The sequence below is a fragment of the Syngnathus floridae genome, chromosome 8 (assembly GCF_059516105.1).
Source record: "Syngnathus floridae isolate MCC-2025c chromosome 8, RoL_Sflo_1.0, whole genome shotgun sequence".
NCBI classification, from domain to species: domain Eukaryota; kingdom Metazoa; phylum Chordata; class Actinopteri; order Syngnathiformes; family Syngnathidae; genus Syngnathus; species Syngnathus floridae.
Window position 1 is genome coordinate 2466165 of NC_142420.1, and position 23212 is coordinate 2489376.

The 23212-nt window shown below is 42.1% G+C and overlaps 5 protein-coding genes across 10 annotated transcripts in view; 4 read left to right on the top strand and 1 right to left on the bottom strand.

Annotated features, from left to right (window-relative positions):
• Positions 1-210: 210 nt before the first annotated feature.
• LOC148393929 (DCN1-like protein 1) lies at positions 211-2920 on the bottom strand. 3 transcript variants are annotated; one of them, XM_088383219.1, is made up of 7 exons: positions 2833-2920; positions 1792-2008; positions 1444-1612; positions 1163-1293; positions 969-1051; positions 792-888; positions 211-675 (listed from the first exon to the last, which is right to left on the bottom strand). In XM_088383219.1, exons 1-7 carry the CDS (start codon positions 2881-2883, stop codon positions 596-598), a joined length of 828 nt encoding a protein of 275 aa, XP_088239345.1. In that variant the 5' UTR covers positions 2884-2920; the 3' UTR covers positions 211-595. The 3 variants fall into 3 exon arrangements, with proteins under 3 accessions (XP_088239345.1, XP_088239346.1, XP_088239344.1); XM_088383220.1 differs by lacking the exon at positions 2833-2920 and adding an exon at positions 2102-2305; XM_088383218.1 differs by lacking the exon at positions 2833-2920 and having other exon boundaries at positions 1792-2304.
• A 1619-nt stretch (positions 2921-4539) lies between these two features.
• On the top strand, positions 4540-11785 carry LOC148393930 (transcription factor Dp-1-like). Its single transcript, XM_088383245.1, has 13 exons — positions 4540-4697; positions 5442-5518; positions 7211-7301; positions 7711-7777; positions 7872-7993; positions 9004-9125; positions 9214-9376; positions 9458-9604; positions 9692-9760; positions 10393-10544; positions 10636-10802; positions 10873-10948; positions 11090-11785. The coding sequence occupies exons 3-13, from the start codon at positions 7290-7292 to the stop codon at positions 11226-11228; spliced, it is 1236 nt and encodes a 411-aa protein (XP_088239371.1). The 5' UTR covers positions 4540-4697; positions 5442-5518; positions 7211-7289; the 3' UTR covers positions 11229-11785.
• A 1005-nt stretch (positions 11786-12790) lies between these two features.
• Positions 12791-16354, top strand: grk1a (G protein-coupled receptor kinase 1 a). The gene is made up of 7 exons (XM_088383244.1): positions 12791-13621; positions 14021-14148; positions 14390-14547; positions 14621-14704; positions 15200-15324; positions 15398-15599; positions 15681-16354. Exons 1-7 carry the CDS (start codon positions 12923-12925, stop codon positions 15968-15970), a joined length of 1686 nt encoding a protein of 561 aa, XP_088239370.1. The 5' UTR covers positions 12791-12922; the 3' UTR covers positions 15971-16354.
• Positions 16355-17976: 1622 nt separating this feature from the next.
• jam2b (junctional adhesion molecule 2b) lies at positions 17977-22508 on the top strand. Of its 4 annotated transcripts, none has more exons than XM_088382723.1 (10): positions 17977-18107; positions 19271-19336; positions 19630-19740; positions 19805-19954; positions 20468-20649; positions 20784-20892; positions 20961-21068; positions 21332-21350; positions 21424-21466; positions 21550-22508. In XM_088382723.1, exons 1-10 carry the CDS (start codon positions 18071-18073, stop codon positions 21586-21588), a joined length of 864 nt encoding a protein of 287 aa, XP_088238849.1. In that variant the 5' UTR covers positions 17977-18070; the 3' UTR covers positions 21589-22508. The 4 variants fall into 4 exon arrangements, with proteins under 4 accessions (XP_088238849.1, XP_088238848.1, XP_088238850.1 ...); XM_088382722.1 differs by having other exon boundaries at positions 21335-21350; positions 21412-21466; XM_088382724.1 differs by having other exon boundaries at positions 21335-21350.
• st6gal2a (ST6 beta-galactosamide alpha-2,6-sialyltranferase 2a) overlaps positions 22171-23212 on the top strand; it is a 46067-nt gene continuing 45025 nt past the window's right edge. The window contains exon 1 of the mRNA XM_088382718.1: positions 22171-22246. The gene's annotated coding sequence lies outside the window, so the exon portion shown is untranslated. The remainder of the gene's footprint in view (positions 22247-23212) is intronic.

A 23212-nucleotide genomic window follows, 5' to 3' on the forward strand; every position in this document is an offset into this window, starting at 1 on the left:
TTTCTGAAAGCCCATCCCTTTAGCAAGCTTTCCAAGAGGTTACTACAAAACTTTCCTTGGTGAAAGGAATTTAAAAGAAAGCAAATCTGTGTTTTTTTTTTTTCTTTGTTTGTGTGGACAGATCACATCAAGTACCAACGGAGACGCCGCCGATCACAGCTTGAAGGTGACGCATTACACTGACGGATCATATCAAATCCATGAGACATCTTTCAAGTGTACATAAAAGAATGATTTATAAACAGGATCACAATTATATTATTCTTCATATAATTCTCTTTTGTAAATACAGTATGTACGGTCAATTTGTGGTGCTGGTGTCATGAGCACTCCTTTTGTCTTTTCTTTTCCGGTCCATTTACGCTCGTCTCGGCGCTGCGTCAGTGTCCGTCCTGGAGCGGAGTGCACTCGCAAGCTTCCGAGGATCCGGCAGGAGGAGCACGGATCATTCCGGCAATGTCCTTCCCTCTGCACTTTCCTCCAAGTGCTGCTGTTGGCCACCATTGTTTAAATTAAAAAAAAAAAAAAAAACTAATCCTCCTCCTTCAAAAAGAAAACCTATGAAGAAATATTCTCCTTCCCCGTTCTTTGTCTTTTAGAGAGTTTTACGTTTTGTTCCTGTTACGATGGGTCGAGCGAATTCCACAAAATCGTCTATAAGCACTGGCCAAGCCCCTAAGGGAAAGAAAAACATGGATCAGATATTAGAGTCAAAAAAAACAAATGACCTAAATCTATATTTCTTGAAGCAACGCTTTATAAAATGTTTTGCCTATTTTGGGGTTCCTTACCCTCCTCGTCGTAGTTGGACAAATCATCCGAGATCATGTTACCAAAGTCCAACAGCAAATTCCAAGTGTCTTTTGGGATGGAACGTTTATGATGCTCCTAAAATGACACCCGTCATCATCAAACTATGCCGATTTTTTTATTTTGCTTGAACACTGCTTCCATAAATTTTGACTCACCAAAAGAAATCTATTCCAAAGGTCGAGGAACTTAAATCTTCCTAACAGAACCAAATTCCAGTAAGCTACGGCCATCTCCAAGTCTGCGGGAAAAAAAAAAAAAAAGTAGAACCATCACACACACACTTTCCACACGAGTCACCTGAAGCTTGCTTGCATGTTCTCTCCTGCTAATGTTGAGTGATTCTCCTTACCTAAACCCTTCTGGCCAGGATTTTTGGCAAAGTTGAAGGTAAACTGGTAGAAGTCCTTGAACTTGTCGCTGTCTTTCAGCTCCTGCTCCAGTCTTGGCAAAAGGGCCTTGAGCTTGTCGGGGCTGTCGCACCTACGAGGGGGGGGGGAGAGACGCCGAACGTAAACTTGGTTCAAGCATAACATGGCAAGCAAACAAATTGAACTGTGACACATGAGTCACTTGCTCCACTGAAGCGAAGGTGCTTGAGTTCATCTCCACAACGTTCCTAGACAGGCTTACCCGAGCTCTGTCATGCCATCCAGGAACTCCTTCTTGGAGAACTCGCACTGGGTGGCGGCACGAAACTTCCACGCCACCACCAGAACGCTGATGCTGGCCGGATCCAACACCAAGTCGTCGCAAAACTGCTGGATGCCCTCGATGCCGATCTTGTTCTCATCCTGAGGATCTGGATGTACATGGTAAATAAATTGCTCTTGTGAGATGTGCTTTAAATCCGTTTTGTACGGCTTTGGTACTGAGCTAGTTTGTTTTACTTATGAAGCAAGAAATCTAACGAAATACTTTATCTTCTCCCCAATTTGGGTCCCTCCCTCTTTTACAGTTGAGTCAATCAAGATCACCTACCTTTGTAGCGGTTGAAGAGTTGCTCCAGCTTCTTGCGGTCGACCGACGACTTCATGGACTCCTTGCAGTAGAGGTCGGGGTTCTGGAAGTAGTTATCAGTGGCCACCTCCAGCTTCCAGTCATTCTGCGTGAGGCAGTAGACAGCTGTCTTCTCACCCGCTTGCGTGAAGGACATGAACTGCCGCACCTTGTCCCTCTGCGACGACTTCAGCTTGTGCTGGGCGGGCAACAGGGCAAAGGGCCGGTGAGCGGCGAGCAGACCCCACAGCGCCCACACCAGGTACAGACAGAACAGCGCGCAGAGACACACCAGCGCGCACAGTACAGCGTCCACAGGCATTCAGGACGCATGGGTGAGTGGGATCTAGTCCTCGGCAACGCTTGGGATGGTCCCAAGGGCGGGCCCCTGATGTAATGGGAGCCACACTGACTATTTGTAAGGGGTTTTAATAACAGCTCCCCTGGGGTGGTATTTGTTTTCAGCTCTCCTCTGCGGCCCGCAGGTTGCCCATCTTTGTCCAGCAGCTTTAACTGGACGTCCATCACGTTTGTTATAAAGTCACACTAGACTGTCATAAGCGCAATTACGTTATGGCGACCTCTGTAATACGGAGGGTATTACAAAGGCACCGTAATAACGTCGGTGGCAATGGGGATCGCCGGGTTAGCATTGCGGGAGGGAAATTGGCTTCGAGGTGGGGTTAACGTGAATAACGCGTGCAATTGTGTCAGTGAGTTTGCGCGTGTATGCGTGTCGTAGCTCGGGGATCGGAACTACGGTGGCCGAGCTTGGGTGATGTTAGCAGGCTTGACACGAGAGAGACGTTGCGGATGGCTACTTAGCTAGCTGGCTGCTGCTGCCCCCAAAACAACAACTGACCTTCCGTTGAGAATCGGCAAAAGAAACGGCAATCGGTGGTCAGCGAGGGATTGGATGCGACGCGAGTGTTTAAGAGGAAATCGACAAGGTGCCGCGCGTGTTAAAAGTCAGCGCGGGGGAGAAGAAGATGAGCGGAGATTGTGTTTATTTTGGTTACCTACCATTTTCACAATCGCTAGTTTACCAGGTTGGGAGCCGCTCATTGTGCGCATGCGCGGAAGTGGACGAGTTGAAGGCGCAACTTTATGAATTATCATGGCGTTGACTGTTTGATCCTATTGTTTTTTTTATTGTTTAATTTGTTTTATTTGCATGCATGACTTAGTGAACACATTTGAAATGCACTGTGGAATTGCAATAACCCCGCCCCAACCAACTTCTGCATAACACTATCTTTATAAACATTAAAAAAATAAATAAAGATGACCTTACAACAAAGAATAACTTTAATAACATGTTTTTAGTCTATCACAAAAGATTGGAAGTCTTCCTAAAAGTAAATAAATAATAACAGGAGCGTACCATTACCACCCTAGTGTCGTGGTAATGCAATTACACTTCATTCTTGAAAAGCATGCTCCTTATATCAGATTCCCACCTTCCCACGTCTTGAATGCACAGAGAAAATTGCCCTATATATGAAATCATTTCGAAAATAAAAAATTCAATGAGGTGCGCCTTATGGTGTGAAAAATACGGTACTTAAAAAAAACGTACGCTGAATTGTTAATGATGGGATGAAAATAGTGAAAAATGCATAAATATTTACAGGTTAAATTTTGATTTCAGTACTTTATTTAAAAAATGAAATTTAAAAGTCTCTGATAGAAATAAAGTACATTTAATTGACACATTTAAAGTACATTTTTACATGACATCGTCCTGCAGTTAATAGTTACTAGCTGAAGTGCTTCATCTCTGTTAAGCAGGTTGTGCTACTAGGAGATTCAGATAAGTTTTATCTGCATGAAGGCACTCCGCAACAACGTGGATGCCACACACAAAAAAATGTTGCTGATAGACTATCTGCTGGTGTCAGCCTTTCCTCATCTTATTTTTGTTTTGTTTCACAATAAGGGGGCTTCATCTATGCATTATTACATGACAACACAGCAGGATTTAAGTGCTTTTAACAGCGTCAAAGTAAACCACTTAGTCATGACACAAATTCTACCTTTAGTACAGATAAGGTACTGTGCAAAAGTCTTGGCCTGTACTTCTTGGATACTACTTTCCTTTGCTTGAACCGACTGTTCTACCTCTTTGTTCCTACTATCTTCCCTTTTGCCCTCCTTCCTGCCTAATGTTTAACGTATCTGAAATAAATGCTTTTGGAATGTTGGAGAAAGCCCAAGTAACTGGAGAAAATTCCAAGCAACTCCACAAATGAGTCTGGGGACAAGATTTGGACCCAGAACCTTACAATTGTGAAGCAGGCATGCCACCCACTGTGCTGCCCATCTGTAGGAGAAAAAAGGTGATTTAGAAAGTGTATATCACATGCATGTAAAATGGTTTCAGATAATATATAAGTATTAATAATCATAGTGTAGTATATTATATTTCCATTGGTATACCCTGAACAGTCTGTTGTTGAGGCAGGGTTTTCATATTAGGCCAGACACTGGTCAAGGCTACGAGATAGCGATGTCTGGTATATTATATTTTATTATTATTATTATTATTTATCATACTCTCAATAACAAAACAAAGTACGTACGTATCTCCTTTCTATACGGACTTGTCAAAGCCTTCGCCGGAACGCGCCATGATGCGCCTAGCACCTCCTTGGCAACAGGGGGCAGTGTTGTCCAAATCAAACGTATACGCCGTCCAATCAGAACGCCGTTGTAGATAGTGGGCGGGGCTACTTAGACTGCTTTGCTGTCGTCTCGCGGAAGGCGACCAATCAGAGGCAACTGAAGCGAGACACCGCCAAGATCAGATTGAGAGTCGCGCTGCCGTAGCAAGGCTAGCCGAGAGTGCAAAGAAGCTAACGACAATTGCTAACTTGTGGAGTGCACCGGTAAGCACGTGTTTTAACCTGCCTCTGGCCTCGCTGCCAAAATATTTATACGTGACACGGTTTGGAGACTACCAGGACTTTCTCAAACAACTCGGCGAGTGACCAACAACCAAGTTTAAAAAGCTAACTCTGTTGGTCTTGTCGATGACAGCTGTGCTTAGCTCGGCCGCTAGCTGCTAGCTTTAGTGGTCGGCTAACAAAGCGCCGGTGCTTCTTCATTGGTGTTCGCGAGTTAGCAACTTGCTAACAGTCATCGCCAACCCTACCAGTGTTGGTAGTTGTTACTGAGACTGGTTTGTACAAGCACTTGACCCTTATAAAGTAGTTATAAACTTTTGAGTTTCAAATGCGTGCCTCTTGAACGGCAAAGGATTGCAACACTTCAGTGGCTTCCTGTAAGTCGTAAAAAACATAGTAGACAGTGTGAAATGCTGTAGAACCAAATTCAAAGTTAAATTAGTATGGAAGTTTTATTGATGTATAAACTCATAACGTGTGAAACTGTTGTAAATACGTTATGATAGCGTCGTAGCGGTCCATGAATGGTGGGCACCGTTTAGCGTTGACAGGTGACAAAATCAACCCCGCATTGACCGATTAAGGTCTTGACTAATTTCCAGTCACATCCAGTTTGTTTTTTTTCACGCAAATTTAAACAAATCATGAGAAGGTGGCAGTATTTCCCCGACAGAATGTTCCCAAACTATAGCTTGACTTTGCTCGCAATGTTTCCTGTTTGCTAAGGATTCAGACCTCCTCTTCCTCCGCTCTGAAATGCCAACAACAACGGCAGTCGTCGAAGAAGCAGCTCTAGTCTACTCGTAAGTGCACACCATCTCTCCCGATTTTCTCCCCTTTCACCCGAACCCTGGCCCAAACGGCTCACAGACGTCTCCACTTTAATGGCGAAGGGGGTGGGAGGACGGGACGGGACCAATGTCGCCCAGAATCGCTTTCTAAGCGTGCGTTAGCTCGCTAGCTAGCAGCGGGGCTCGATCCAGCCACGGTGGGTTAGCGGTATCAGTTAGCTAGCCGCACCTCAACAAAAGAGTGCTCCGATCGGGGATAGGGGCCTAGCGTGCCGTCAGTCCTTCTGTACGTCTCGCGTAATCACTTTTTTTTTTTTTGGTCCGTGTTGGTGTACGTGAAGTTGGTATGTTTTGCAAAGACCTGTACCCAAAGTTCGCCACCTCTCCTCCACCTGAAGTAGGCCTTGTGCGCTCATGACCACTAAAAAGTTCTTTACCTCCTTTTCTGTGCTGCCACACTGGGTTCATTCTTTCTAACCGGGATCCAAACATGCGGTCCGATCCAAATCTGGCTGAGGGGCAATATGCATTCGGCCAGGGTATTGTGAAGTAAGCTACTAACCCATCAGGCACACATTTTTGTTCTAGAGAGATGACTTATCCATTTCTTTAGTTGCAGTAAGTCTTGATGATATTTGTATATGTAAATGTTAAGTAGCTTGATAAGTTTTGGTCCTAGAGATGAACCTCTTTTCTTTTTGAGTGGAACTAGTTTTGGAGCACGTCTGGAGATTTTGCTCATCTGCAAAATTAAAGTTTGCATAATATTTAATGCCAACTTTATGCAGTGCCTTTTCCATTAGTTCATAACAAATGCAGTGGTGCCTTGAGATTGAGCTGCAAGTTTATTTCGTTCTGCCACCACACGTTTCTGAAATCCACTTTCCTTGTTGAAATGAATGGAAATAGTCTTAATCTATCCCAGTGTCTCCCACCATGTAAAAGGTAATGTTTAATGAGAAAAAAATTGCACTCTAATATATTTATTGAACGCCCACAGTATTGACACAATTGAATAAAATGAATGTGCTGCTCATTCTGGTGCCTTGGCCACTTTAGGGCACTATGAGAAACTCATCATGTGCAATACTGTTTTGGAAGTTCAACTCCTCTTATTCTTAGTACAGCAGTAATATTTGACTTTCTTCACAGAAGATAAAGGATATATATATTTATACATGGTCTGCCCACATTTTGCTTTATATAGAAATCCATTGTTTTAAAATATGACAACACCTCCGCATAGATGAAAAAGTTCAACTTGATTGTTAGCGGCCATGTTTAACAATAATCTTGTTGCGCCACGACTTGTTCAAAAAATTTCCCAATGAACGACTTGAAACCAGCCCGTAATTACTGAGACATGCTGGATCCAGGTTTGGTCACTTAAGTGAGTTGTCTTAAAAGCTCCTGGCACAGTGCCACAGGAGAGTGATTCATTAATAATATTTCAGATGGAAGGTCCTAAGAATTTACTACTACATTATCTTAGATTATACAACAGATAAAATACTTTTAGGACTGTGAAGGTTCCTTTCAACACCACAGGGTGGGGTCAGTTAGTGTCTACTGGTGTTAAGCTTGTTCCTATGTTGCACCTCTGAAACGACCACAGACTTTTGTTGCTATTGGCTGGTTTCTGTCTAACAGGCCCTGGCAGGTAAATACTGTTATTTCACACGATCTTTGTTCTGTCTGTTAAAGGGTCTGAATAGTGAAACTGAAGAAAGAAAAAAAAAATCCTTTTCCAACTGAGGTTCAACTTCCCCGGTCCTTTGGGATCATGGCTAAAGATGTAAGCGACTACACGGCCATCACATGAAGATATGACCTACTTTGCAGAGGCGGCATCGTCCTCCATCCCTATTTCAGCCTCGCCCAGTCGGTCTGAGTCAGCCAAACGCAGTCAAGAACGGATTTAGCCGTACCGTGTCACATGACATGCAGCCAAATTAAGGAAAAACAAACAAGTTGTCTGTATGTTGTTTTTATTTGATTCTTTATTTGACTGTGTGTCTGCTTGTGCCTGCGCTAGACGTGGAAATTATGTTCTCAACGCCGATTGGCTCTCACAGACGACAGGCCGGGCTGGGTGCACGTAGATCTGAGACGGAAAATTCCGGGAGACCGGACGATGCCCACCTCTGCTACTTTACATGATTGGATTATGAAGGGATATTATTTAACATTTCTGTCCTTCACAGGCTGGTCTAATAGAAACAAACGGAGAGTTGAAGGTTTTCATTGATCAGAATCTGAGCCCCAGCAAAGGTAAAAGCTGTTCTTGAAATGAGTTTTTACAGCACACTTTAAGGTACACTTTAAAAACAAAAATTGTAATAATACCAATAATCTGTTTTGTTAGGTGTCCTGTCTTTGGTTGCTGTCCAGCCTGCCTCTGGCCCCCTGGCCAAACAGCTCCTGCCCAAAACGCTTGGGCCATCCAACGTGAATATTGCTGCACACATGCAACATTTACCACACATGGTAAGCCCTCGTTTTCCTGGACCGAAATCATTCTGATATGAAGTGATCAATAATACACAGATCTGATAGCTGGCCTTCTCTGTTATGTCTTGCTGTTGTGTAAGCCCCCCTTCCTTATCATTGTGAGGTGACCCGGCGGTAGAGTTGCTGGGAATTGATCCTAAGCTTATTTACTACTACAGTCAGCAGGATTTCATCCATCATCCCATTATATACCAGGAATATATACATCATGACAATCAGCTTAGATATCACCTTGGTAAAGTAATCAACCGGATACCTTCACAAGGCCTCAGTTCGAGCACAGGTGAAATAGTCAACCGTGTTACTTGGATTTCAGTAAGATAACACATCGACCTTCCAAATGTTGCTCGGAATGTTGTGATGATTGTCGTGCAAGTCTACAAATGAGTACATCTTATAGTCGATCCTAAAACCGAAGTGTAGTGATCAGATTCCTTACCCTTGATAGACTGATTTCTGATATAGTTTCCTTTTTAGCTGTCAATGATTCATTTGTTATTATTATTACGATTCATTTGACAACTAATTGATTATCAAATTAACCGCTTAACTTTTTGATAATCATTTCAAATCAGAATTCAGCTTCCCATGATTAAATATTCTGCTATTTCTGTAGTCCTCCATGTAAGCAGACTTTTTTTTTTTTTTTAGCTTTTATTGTTATCCAATTCATTGACTAATCAATTAAAATAATGGTTAGTTGCAGCCCTAGTGCGATTGTCCTCGTTACCATTTTACTTTTTCATTGTTACACTGTTAAGAATTGTACGAGTGCATTTTAAGTCTGGAATCTTCATTAACTTTGTCTTTCTTGAAGCTGAAAAAACAGTCTTCAGTTTTACACAATTAAAAGCCTTGCTGCAAGTAGTCGTCCACTTATTATAACCTCCTGGTACTTTGCGATTGAGCTAATAAACTCACCTGGATACTGTTGCAGGAAATATGGTCAGTTGAAAAGGATAAAATTGCCTTTGTTTCTTTTCCAGGTGATTGGAACACCTCAGCGGGCGACAGTATCCAATACTATACTGGTAAACAGCCCACACACACCCAATTCCCAGTTCCTGACTCAGACTCAACCTTCTGATGCATCTCCTTGGTCGTCAGGGTAAGTCCCTTAAAAGCTTGGTGGAGAGTTCACTATTTTTTATTTTACCAATCACAGCATGTACTAATCAGCACTCTGTTACCTGCAGAAAGCGTGGCAAGAAAGGTGAGAAGAATGGAAAGGGCTTGAGACATTTCTCCATGAAAGTGTGTGAGAAGGTGCAGAAGAAGGGAGTCACCACCTACAACGAGGTGGCAGATGAGCTGGTGGCAGAATTCAGCTCGGGCGACCTCATGTCACCCAACGACTCGGTGCGAGCTGCAGAATGTTGCGAACCCACACGTCAAGGTACTTTTTTATCTTGCTGATGTTTAAAAATGTTTTTCTTTTAGCATGTATATGACCAGAAGAACATCCGGCGGCGCGTGTACGACGCCCTTAACGTCCTCATGGCCATGAACATCATCTCCAAAGAGAAGAAAGAGATCAAGTGGATCGGCCTGCCCACCAACTCAGCGCAAGAGTGTCAAAACCTCGAGGTGATGATCAGTAAAAGTTTCACAGCACGCCACTTTTGTTCTGTCATCCTTGTAAGTATTTTTATTTATTTATTTTTTTGATGGCAGGTGGAGCGACAGAGGCGGCTGGAGAGGATCAAACAGAAACAGTCACAGCTTCAGGAGCTCATACTACAGGTAGAAATGACTGAGAGCCATGTTTCTACAACGCTATACCAGAGCTTCCATTTGTTACATATCATCGGTATTTTCTTATCAAAATCAATGAACATTAACTCGTTGTATATTAAAAAAAGAAATCCTGCATCCCAACATTCACGATGTCCTGGCGATGTGTGTATATTTATATCAGGACGAGAAGTTTTTACACAATATTGCACAAAATAAAAACCTAAACCTGTCTCTGCATATACGATCCAATATATCAGCAATTTTATGTGAGTGGGTGTTCATTTTGACTTTTACGATCAGATGAATCAGATTTTGTAGCTCCGTATAATGGTCAATCCTATCCCAGTTGAGTTGGCAGTAGGCGGGAGAACCTAACCTGGTTGCCAGCCATCTTTCCTCTGCATCATGAGGAAGGAGTAGATGGGATGGCTCTGGCAATGTGTTAGGATGCTCCTCTTGTTGATGTGTCCTTGGGAAAGCTGCAAAAGCATCCTGGAATACCTCCAGTATCGTCCTGGACAAAGTGGCGAGCAAGAGGGCTTGCTCGTGATCTGACCGTGAATGAATGGGGTGAAGATTGTTGCATGGATAAAGATCTAGCTAATGAGCCCAAGACTTACGAATGCGTTGTATTGCAGCAAATAGCCTTCAAGAACCTGGTTCAGAGAAACAGGCAGAGTGAGCAGCAGGCAATCAGACCTCCACCACCCAATTCCATCATACACCTTCCCTTCATTATCGTCAACACCAGCAAGAAAACCGTCATCGACTGCAGCATCTCCAATGACAAGTATGCCATTCACATTGGAGAAATGTCTGTAGATGTTTCTTCAAAAAAAAAAAAAAACACTTGTTAAAGATATTTTCTTCTTGATCGGCAGGTTTGAGTACTTGTTCAACTTTGACACCATGTTTGAGATCCACGATGACATTGAGGTGCTGAAGCGTATGGGCATGGCTTGTGGTCTGGAGGTGGGCAAGTGCCCTCCAGAAGATTTAAAAATCGCACGCAGCCTGGTGCCCAAAGCTCTGGAGCCCTATGTGATTGGTCAGTCACGCACGTTTGTCCTACCTCACAATGACAATCAGCGGCTGACATAATGTCTATCCTTCTCCAGAGATGGCAAAAGGCCCCATCAGTAGTGTCTACATCACTGGAGGATCATCGGCTAATGGAACCCGTTACACATCCAGGTGGGACACATTTTCATTTGTTACCAATTAAAAAAAAATAAACATGCTTGACACAGCTTACTTGGTCATCGTGATGTATCTTAACTTTCTGAACAGCATTTTTGCCGTTATCTTCCAACACATTCTTTTTCGTCGATCTAGCGACGGCTGCCCCGATGCCACCATGGCATCCAGCTCCAACGACTCTCACTACAGCGGCTCCCGCGTGGAGACCCCGGTGTCTTACATGGGCGACGACGACGACGAGGATGAGTACGACGAGAATGACGACGAAGACTAACCTGTGTACACCTTGCCACTCCAATAAGCACAGTCTCTCAAAAGCGCCAACATGGGAACGTCAACCTGCCCCCTTACACACACACACACACAGACACACACACCCTACACTTCTTTTGCCTTCCCCCTCTCTTTTTTCCCCATGCCTGTTTTTCTGTTTGGCTTTCTCAGGGCAGTAGATGAGTATTGAAAGAATGAGAGGAGCCGCGCTTAAGGTAATCTCTCGAATCACTTGTACATGCATCGCAGCTCTGGAGGAGAGTTTTATTCCGGGAAACTGTAGCGTGTGACCTATGTGTATTTAACTAATTTTTAAATCTCCGCCATCCTACGAGAAACAAAACCTGAAAAAAACAAGCCTACTGCTGTTGGAGAATGACAAATAAATTGTAATTTATCATATTTGCCGCTATACCTTATGGCAGCACAACCTGTTAACAATGGCCAAAGGCCTTCATGAATTCACAATGGCTCGATAAAGTTGGCATCTTGCGATGGGACTTCGTCATGCGCATTTTATACTAGAAATAGAGGTTAAAATGATTCTTCCAATTCTCACCCTGGCCTCCTTCTGTGTTATTTGCAGGCAGCTGCTTACTTTCATCGCTAGTTTTTTTGTTGTTTTGTATTCCGCATTTCTCGTGAGCAGCCCCTGAAACACCTTGGTCGTGTTTACAAAAATAATGGCACCAGCAAGGTCATATTTTCATCAGCCAGGTTCCTGATAGGTAAATAAGCTTTGTTAATGACTTGTATGAACTCTGATAATGATTGTAGCTTATAGTATCCCATAGAGGCCAGTGATATTGATACTAGACCTACAGAACAGTATCGATGTAATTAATGTATTGTTGTATAGGTCTTTGCATACGCCCATCCAAGATCTCCTTTTCAAAACTGAGCAACACATGTACTGATTTGTTCCAAATACCTTTTTCTGTATTCTAATATAAGTTTTAAAATTAAATATAGTTTTAAAAAAAATCTGTAAATGGTCTGACTAATATGCAATTATAAAAGGTTTTTCATTTGCTGTTCTGAATGATTACTTGACTATTACGAATTGTCTCGTAAATCAATTGGGGGCTTTACGATTGATTTAATTGGCTTTAAATGGCATAGATGCTGTTGATTCACTTTTGTTTGCTGTCACGAGAGCAACATATTATGCCATAGAGTCCGGAACATTCTTAATTCTTTGCAGCAAAAGTGAGACACCTGAAGACACATCACCAGTGATCATTAAGATTTATTTCGTGGGCAATTTAAATGCTGGTCGTAATTTCTCCATCGATGTCAGTGACATAAATTGAAACCTGGAGAAAATACACGCAAAATAATACCGGTATTTTTTATTGCATGTATAAAAGATCGTCTATCTTTACCTAACAGCAAAGGCTTTGAAAACTTTTTTTGTTTTCCCCACTAAAATGATCAAAATTCTAATATTGATACTTGAAGCGTCCCCTGCAGCCAGCGTTGTTCTGTTCCAGTATGTGCTCTCACTCATTGTCTGGGGCATTGGGGTTTTAGGGGATTACGAAAAGGTGTTGACTCAGGTGTGTGCGTGTATGTCCACACAGTTGTTGCATCCGCCCAGAGTGCTGGTTCAGATACCGGCACCAGTTCTCTCCCTGGTCTCCATACCCTTGCTACCCAGACATGTACCCCTTTTGCGTGGCCTAAAGGTCGAGTATGGATATCGGGGGGCTGACCACCGTGGTGGCCAATTCGGCCTACATCAACGCCCGTGGCAGCATCGACGGCTCCAACCCGGCGGCGGCTCGAGACAAGAAGTACCATTCTCGCCTCAAGTTGCCTCACATCACAGTGTGCGAGGACCTGAAGGACACGCTCGATTTGGCTTTCGACAACGTCTGCGTGGAACAACCCATCGGCAAACGACTCTTTCGGGAATTCCTGGAAACCAAGCAAGAGTACCACGGCGCTTATCGTCTGTGGCGGGACATCGAGGACTATGATCTGGCGGAGGATTCGGATCGAGCCAAGAAGGCCTCGAAGATTGTCCAGCGCTACATGGATGCCTCGGCCAAACATTTCTGCCCGTTCCTCTCGGAGGACACCATCTCCAAGGTGAAAGAGGGCCAGGAGGCTGTTGGCGATGACTTGTTTGCAGCAGCTCTGGCCGCTACTCTGGACTACTTACGGGAGGCGCCCTACGTGTTCTTCCTCGAGAGCATGTACTTGAAGAGGTTCCTCCAGTGGAAGTGGCTTGAGATGCAGCCAATGGACGCAGACTGGTTCCTGGACTTCCGTGTGCTCGGCAAAGGGGGCTTTGGCGAAGTGTCGGCGTGTCAGATGAAAGCCACGGGGAAACTTTACGCCTGTAAGAAACTGAACAAAAAGAGGCTGAAGAAACGGAAAGGCTATGAGGTAAATTGGTCCTCCATCTTCAATGTCTGATCATGATCTGTAAAAGAGCTGTCGTATGTAAAATGGAGGATTTACAGACAGTCCTCATAATAGTAGTGTAGCCTTTTCTTCTGTCTTTTATTCATTGTGCAGATAGTGATTTTATTTCTTTATTCCAATGCACCAACTCGTCATACCTTTTTCTTGCTACTGCTAATCATCTTTGTAGGCTGCAGTATTAAACCCTAAGACAGGGATAGAGTGATTAGTGGGGGCTTTACCGAAAAGCTCCTCTGAATGGAACTGCTTGGCACAGTTATATCTTGCCCTTGACTTGTCTGAAACCATTGATGGAAAAATGCTTTAAACTCTACATTGGAAATTGTATTTTCAAGAAGCATCTTCGTTTTCCTCCTCTAGGGGGCGATGGTGGAGAAGAGGATTCTGGAGAAGGTCCACAGTCGCTTCATTGTGTCGCTGGCGTACGCCTTCCAGACAAAGGAGGAGCTGTGTCTGGTCATGACCATCATGAATGGAGGGGATCTCAAGTAATTTTATAATCCAAAAATTTCTGAAGAATTGGATGATGCATACAAAAAGCACAACTGATTCCAAATGTCCAAATGTACATTTTTACTGTTCATATATTTCCAAATGTCCGTTCATTATTTTTTTTAAACTTAGAAATTTGTACTGACAATTTAACCATCAAGCAGAAAGCCATTTAGATACAAGTGCTCTGATTGATTATCTGATCTTTCATTTGCCTGCTGTCTCTCTTTGTTGAAGGTACCACATATACCTGGTGGATGAGAACAATCCAGGCTTTAATGAACCAAGAGCCTGTTTTTACATAGCTCAGATCATTCAAGGCATGGAGCATCTGCACCAGAAGAGAATCATCTACAGAGATCTCAAACCTGAGAATGTGCTCCTTGATAATGATGGTGATGCTCGAGAATCAAAACGATATGCCTCCTGTCATTTCGATTTGTCATAATTTGATGTATCTGTCGGCAGGTAATGTTCGAATATCTGACCTGGGTCTTGCTGTGGAGTTGAAAGAAGGCAAAACAATGACCAAAGGCTATGCCGGAACACCAGGTAAGTCTTGATACCCCATCTTGAAAATGATTGGGACATATTTGTCTCAAATAGAGCCCTCCACTCTAATAAGAGCATCCATCCATCCATCCATCCATCCATCCATCCATCCATCCATCCATCCATCCATCCATCCATCCATCCATCCATCCATCCATCCATCCATCCATCCATCCATCCATCCATCCATCCATCCATCCATCCATCCATCCATCCATCCATCCATCCATCCATCCATCCATCCATCCATCCATCCATCCATCTCCATCCATCCATCCATCTCCATCCATCTCCATCCATCTCCATCCATCTCCATCCATCTCCATCCATCTCCATCCCATCCATCCCATCCATCCAATCCATCCAATCCATCCAATCCATCCCATCCATCCCATCCATCCCATCCATCCCATCCATCCCATCCATCCCATCCATCCCATCCATCCATCCTACCCAATTACACTTTTGGTCATGGCTCCACTTTGTGCCCTGCAGGTTACATGGCTCCAGAGATGCTGAAAGGAGAAAAATATGACACATCTGTAGACTATTTCACTCTAGGTGTCACCTTGTTTGAGTTCCTCGCCGCCAAGAACCCCTTCAGGAACAGAGGAGAGAAGGTTGGCTGCTCCTTTTCTGAATCAAAATCGCTTGACACTTGCACAAATGTCTTTTATTTTTATTTTCGTTTAGCTTGAGCGTGAGGAGATGAAAGAACGAATGCTGACCCGCGAGGTGAGCTACACGGAGAACTTCAGTGACAAGGCCAAGTCTCTGTGTGAGGGGCTGCTGGCTAAAGAAGTCGACAAGCGGATGGGTTTTAAGAACGGCTGCTGTGACGAGATCAGAGCGCACCCCTTTTTTAGTGACATCAACTGGAGGAAGCTCAACGCAGGTACACTCTTAATTGAGCGAGTCTACGGCAGGTTCATGAATAACTATTTCGAAAATGAAATCAATCAAATTCCCTTCGCAGGCATCGTGCCACCCCCGTTCATTCCGGACCCCAGGGTGGTGTACGCCAAAAGTCTGGACGACGTTGGCGCCTTCTCTTCTGTCAAGGGCGTCGCGTTGGAGGACCCGGACAGGAGCTTTTTTGACGAATTCTCCTCAGGCAACATCCCCATCCCCTGGCAGGAGGAGATGATCGACATGGGCATTTACGGCGAGCTCAACGTGTGGGGCCCCGAGGGAAGCGTCCCCAACGACCTGCGCAGAGAGTCCATACTAGAGCAGCCCAAGTCGTCCACGTGCTGCGTGTCCTAGCGGGTCACTCGGCAGTGAGCGCTGAAATTCTCAGGACTGCCTTCTGCCTGATTTTTCTTTTGCACGACCAGCAGACTACTGGAGCAATAGTGAGGTGGATCGCCAATCGGGATTACCAGTCAATGTGATATGCTATCAAGTTATTTGTCTCTGCTTCTTGTGCTCCCCTGATTTTAGAAGTTTTGGTATCGAAGTAATCGTATTAATTAAATGCTGATGATGGACAATACCAAGACGAGGGACCGGATGAGTAATACTGTTAGATTGATCATTTCATTTATGGTAAGGCAAATATTTATGTAGGTAAAATGTTTAGGGCAGGTTTAAAAACAAAATAAAGTCATGTAGGATATTCTAAACTGTTAAATAAAACTAGGAATCGAAGTGTGGAGCATTTTTTTCTTCGGGAATGGAAAATCAAATCTGAACTTTATGCCGTCAAAGTATTTCAGCTAGAAGGAGAAAGGCTGTGTTATGTTTAGTGTTTTGCAAAAGGGTGGGAAAACTGTCAATCCAATGAGAATAGTTTGCATGAGGTGTCTTCTGCTCTGCTGAGATGGAGATGATGAAGATTGGGAGGTTTCTTCAAACCTTGCTAGTCCTGACCCCCACCACTGACGCTTGTACTTTTTATTGCATGATACTTTTGACCCCTTTTCTCATGTGACTAAATAAGGCAACCAAAACTTTAGGGTCACTTTTCTATTGGACGTCATTCAGTTGTGCAACTGTACCTAATGTGTGGCCAGATGATTCGCTTATAGGGGGGGATTTATTATGGATAACACGCCTGTGCAAAGTGTCATGTTATAAGCGTGTGTGTGTTGGTGTCACAGGGCGACAGCTGACAGAGTGAACAGGTGCAGCGGCAAAGATTTAGTGTATTTGTATCCCTGTCTTTGTGTGTGTGTGTGAGTGTGTGTACACGCAAGCCAAATGTAAGCATGTGCCACAGGCGAGTGGCATGGGTGACAATGGGCGCTTGTGTGGACCACGCGGGGTGGGAAACCCAATACGTAAGGACACGGTTGGAGCTCAAGCTGCAGCTGCTTCTACTGCTGCACCAAATCATGGCGATGGTACCAGGGAGCCTCACCACGATCAACTGACCAATCTTCTATTTAATTTTCACATGCAACAATACTACACAGGCTTTACCTAGTATGCAACACCACTTATCCAACATGCACAGCCTCACTGAATGGGAATTGATCCATTTCTGTCCGCACTCAAGTCACGTGAATGAACCCCAAAACCATCAGGGTGTCATTAAACAGTGATATTTATTGTAAAATTACAAATTGATTTCCATGAAATTGCACTTGACCGTCATGACATTAAGACTTATTTTTTGTAAAATTCAAGCTCATATCATAAATTTTACTGTGAAATTACCTGATGACTTATTACCATTACATCACATATTTCTCCCTCTTTATTATATTACTTTTTCTAACTACAATTAATATTTTGCTTGTCATTGACCAAAACAAAACAAAACAAACTAATTATGTTCAGAATGGTCATCCTTAACTACATTTGACACTGTCTGATGTTCTTATTTTAATGCTCAGCTGCTGAAGACATATTGATTAATATCTTCAGTCATCAGACACTTTTTATTTACATTCAAGCAGGTTTCAATCCATTTTTAGACGGATTAAATGCCACAAAATAGTGAAAATAAGAAAGTATTATTATTCTTATTATTCTTATTACTTTTCAAATTAGGGGCTAGACACTGAACTGCTCACCAGCCAAGAAGAAAAATATTATTATTATTATTATTATTATATTTCAAACTCTTGTCTCCCCAATTATGTTTTGTATAATATACTTCAACTACTGAGAATGATAGAAAACAATAAATAATAAATAATGGACTCAAGCAACGTGTTCAATTGAGTCACTCCTGCCACTTGTGATGATGAATCAAAACAAAGCGTCGTCACGATCATGTGTCGTCATCTGTTCCACAAGCCTTGCTCGCGCCTTTTTTCCCTGCCTGGTGTGTGTGTGGTGTGTGTGAAATTGAAGAAGGTCCACACACAAGAGCACATACGAGTGAACCCACGCGTGCAGGCGGATGAGAAGACAACAATGATGTTCTGGCTCTTACTTCTACTCTGCATACACTGTAAGTGTTTCAAAAAACAACTTTTTTGCATGTTGTTCTCTCTTAAAATCCTGTGCAATAGTTTGTTGATCGGTTGCATGTGCAAAAAAAGCAGCACATGCAGTCCAGCATGCACTTTTGTTTTGATAACTTCCAAATGGACCTATCATGTATTTTTCTTATATTATATAGAATATAAAGAATATCAAGAAACTTCAGGCAAAATGAAATATACCCTTTTCCTGATTGTTTTGTCGTGTATTTAAATTGTGTATTTAAAATGCTGGTTCTACAAGTTTTTGTAACTAATCATGGATTTAAAATGCCCCTACATGTACCAAACATATGGAAAAGAAAACTTTCATTTTTATGATTTGCAAAATATGCTTTGGAACTTTTTGTAACATTTCTTCTGAAGTCATGTTTGGTTTACATAACTGCAGTTGTTGTGATGCAGTCCTGATGTGTTTAGTTCGTATATATATATATATATATATATATATATATATATATATATATATATATATATATATATATATATATATATATATATATATATATATATATATATATATATATATATATATATATATATATATATAAGGTCATGTTTTGGCTTCATCTGTGTGAGCTAGCGCTTGAGAAGTCGGTTATCAGTATGGTCTTGAATCCGCCCCTTCTGAAAGTCGTCCATCACTTTTACATTCCAAAACAGCAGCGCTCCTGGTACCACCACACACACGCACACAAGCACGCACGCACGCACACACACATTGGCAATTCCCTCACTAATTGTTTATAAATGTTGAAAAAATAACCCAATTCCATCAGTCTTTTAGTCAATCGGATTTTTAAGCCTCTCATAATTAAATAGTATTGAATATTCTATCGATTAATCAAATAATAAGATACAATTTTATTTTGCATTAAAAACATTTACCCAAATACTGTTTAGCAATTGATTATTGTTGTTTGTTTGGGATTGTTTCGTGATAAAAAAACAGCAACAATTATGCAATATCACATGAGCAGGATTGATGTTGTTCACTTACTGGTTCGGTCATTTTTAAAAGCAGATGTTTGCAAACGTATTATTTGGATTAAAAACAAAAAGTCTGCTTTCATAAACTACTCCAGTGATCAATGAATGATGTGAAGCTGGTCATTCCTTTTGCTTCTTGCAGGTCCTGTCAGTATGTCAGTGACAGTGAGTTCTTCTAAAACCAAAGTAGAGGTCCATGAACACACAGGTAAGAGCACCTTCCTTCTGACTTTTTATTTTTTTAAAACCTTCCTTTAAACGAGCAAAGTAGCTTTCACACAGCAACTTTGTGTCATTTCATTTGTGCCAGTGTCTGAAGTCACGTACAAAATAATTGGCTGACTGTACAAAAAAAATAAATTGCATCATCATAAATTGATTATTATTTATTTCCTGGAAGCTTAAAGCACCACATAATAACAAACTAAGCTATGCCATATTGATACTCTTGAATCTTGAATCTTGAATCTTGAATCACGATGTTCGTCATCTCCTATCCAGATGCTGTTTTGTCCTGCGACTTCCGCACCGAGAAGGACCAGAACCCTCGAATCGAGTGGAAGAAAAAAGGAAAAGCTGTGACCTTTGTCTACTTCAACAACAAATTTACTGGTGGGTAATGACCACTCACTGTTTTCTGGCATTGGACATGGCAATTTCTTTCCCCCCACCGCAGGCTCATACGCTGGCCGGGCCAACATGGAAGGAGCCACTCTGACCATCCACTCGGTGACACAGAAAGATTCGGGGGAGTATCGCTGTGAAGTGACCGCCGGCGATGACCACGTCAGCTTCGGAGAGGCCACAGTCACCCTTGACGTACACGGTATGACCTACTTGTTGGCAAAAGAGGAATAGGCATTTTTTAGCATCACTCCCAAAGGCCAAGATAATACCTGTTACATCTTTTGTCTCTGATTGGTTGTTTTTCCTCGGGCGCTGGTCACGTCTCGTCCCCAGCCGTGTTACTGTGTGTCTCTGTTGTCATGTCTGTGTGCTCGCCCCTCCCCTCCTGTGTGGCCGTGATGAGTTTGAATCTTCTCACCTGCCTCTTGTTACCTGTCGTGGATATAAGTCCTCACTCCTTTCGGGTCATTATCGTTTGTCAATGTCTTGATGTCTTTTGTCTCACGTTTGTTGTTGGTTTTCTTAGTAAGTTAGAGTTAGTTGTTCCCTTCAATAGACCCTGGTCCAAGCTGGACTTGGTCGGCCTGCTCCATTCCGATCCGTGACAGCGCTGTGTTTTTCTAGAATTACGTCACGAATTAATTTGAATCAACTGTTGTGTTTAGATGTACTAAATGGTGGAGTATTGTGCAATCTCTGTTTGTATCCTCAGTGCCGCCCCACATCCCATCTTGCGAGGTGCCCCGCTCGGTGTTTGTGGGCTCCGACCTGGAGCTTCTGTGCAAGGACAAGCAGAGCGTTCCCCCGGCGACGTACAGTTGGTACAAAGACAACAGGGCTCTGAAAATCTCGTCCGACACACCGTACAGCATGGACACTCGCAGAGGCACGTTGGTGAGTCCGCAGCCGTTGTGTGTGTGTGTGTGTGACACATGGCGCCAAGCACAAAGCACACACTTGTGCACTCCCGTGAAGGAACACGTGTGCAGCTGTTGCTCTTTCTCTCTTCCACTCATCACTCCAAGCAGAAGTTTACAAGTGTTTCCAAAGTGGATTCGGGGATGTATCGCTGTGAATCCTCCAACAGTGTGGGGGCACCCAAGAGCTGCGTGGCTCAGCAATTAAAAGTTATTGACTGTAAGTTGAGGCTATACTTTACATGTGTTTATTAAGTCATTTACAAGAGATTTCTTTTTGGGGCACAGATCCATTGGATGTCTCCATTTTGATCGCTGGTGCCTCAAGTTTTGTGATTCTCACGCTCCTCTGTTGCATCGGTGTGTGCGTATGCCGACGTCAAGGATTTTGCAAGAGTGAGTTGGAGGTTTATCAAAATACTCTTGAAACTAACCCAGAAAGCGAATGTGAGATATTAAGACAAAGATGAAAATCACAGATTTTCACACACACATTTCTGTTAATTTTCATTTTTCTAAAATCATTTTCATTTTATTTCATAAACAATAATGTTTTTAATTGGAATATAAATAAAAATCCAGCAGGGAACATCCATAGTGTGAGTGGCAATCTGAAAAAGCTTGTTCTGACCTTCTCCCATTTTTCTCCCTCCAACCAGAAGAGAAGAAAACAAAAAGGTGAGTTGTGAGTCTTTTGTTTTTATTCAAACACTTTTGGCCATTTAAGCAACTTGTACAGTTTGTCTTGCAGCGCCAAGTCGTACAACCCTCCTCCTCCTCCAGCTATTCATAACGTGAGTTATGTTTATGTTGCCATTCATGTCACCGATAACCAACCTAGGTCATTTAAAGAATGAATTGTTTTTTTTCCCCACAGATCAAGACCTACAAACCAACCCAGTCTTTCATGATCTGAATGTGCAATGAAACCAAAGAAATCCAGAATTCAACATTTATTATTCAATGCACAGGAATTGTTAGCTCACGCTGGTATTTTCTCAAGACCAAAACCTAAAGCAGACTTTTGTCATGATCTTTGCTGGACCCCACAATTGTGACTGAAAAGCAGTTTTGGTCATGTTTAACTGGGCTCTTTTTATTTTTAATTTTTAAACAAGGGTTGATTATTTGTTTTTTTTCTGTCAGGAGTGAAGAAATTCATCTCTCACAAAAGGTGCCAGTATTAGTCATGCCCTGTCGTTTATTTTGGTGAACTTCAAGTCCCATTGCATTTGATCTACAGTATTTTACACACAAAATCTTTATTTTTCTTACGTTTTACTAAACTTTCTGTGTTTGCGTGTAAATGTGCTGTATACTCTTTCACTTTTGTTTGCGTGTGAATTAAGAAACAAATGAACAGGTGTCTGGAAACACTGAAGGAGCTTTGTCTGAAAGCTGAAAGCAATAAACACCACCGCTGGATCAGAGGTCATCGAAATCCACAACTAAGGTCACAGCTCATACATGGGATGCCGTTTTTACGCCAGACAATAGGGGGCGCAAACTCCCCCTGCTGTCTGATAAGTCACTTTTCCATCTGAGAAAAAGTAGCCGAAACATGTACAGCAAAGGTAAAACTTTCTTTTCTGTAAAACTTTTTTTTCTGTCTGACCAAAAGAACCATTTAAAGTAGTAAACGGGAAAAAGAAAGACCGTGTGAATCTTCACAAACAATCTTTGTTTGAATTTCAACATTGTTGTAGGAAATCGTACATCCTCCTGCTAGCATATCCTCCTTAGCCGAAATGTGTATTTTTTTGTCGACTCCTATTTTAAAATGACTTGTTAGTCTTTTTAAAGGTTTGTATTAAAAACATGGATGAATCAAATGCATATTACATGAACACAATTTCTATATAAAAGTGCCTTAATTTAATAAGTAATAAAGTTTTGTTTAAAAAAGTCAATATAGTTGTATGAAAAAACCCTGAAACATCCATTACCGGTTAATTTAACAGAACTACGTGAATAAATCACTTTTTTCCCCCCAATTTTTCATTCACAGTAACAACCAACTTCATTTACTTTTAAGTAAATATAATTAAATGAACTAAGTACACATTTTCCCTCCCATTAATGTCTGAGCACATTATGTGCAATATGCAGTATTAAACGTCATTCACACCAATCTAAGATGACATTTTATGTGCTAAGTCTATGTTGACATCAGTATTTTGTATATTTAACGCCATCTTACAAACACATTTTTTAAGTGTAAAGCTCAGTGCAGCAGAGATGAATGTTGTACTACTGTTACATATCCACAAGAGGGAGACACTGCACTGAATGTTGGTGTCTTGATAAACTAAAGGTGACTTTTTTTTTTCACTTTTGCATGAACTGAATGTAACAATAGTTAAGTTAATATTGTATTTGAGTTTGCTTCCTCCTATTATCCTTGTCATTGTTTTCCTACCTAGTCTATTAAACGTTTTGACATGCACTGGCCTCTTGTTTCCCTATCACAAGCTCTCACAATTTTGGTAATAAAAAAATAACACCCATCGCCAAAGTTTTTATAAAAGTAAGAAGAACAG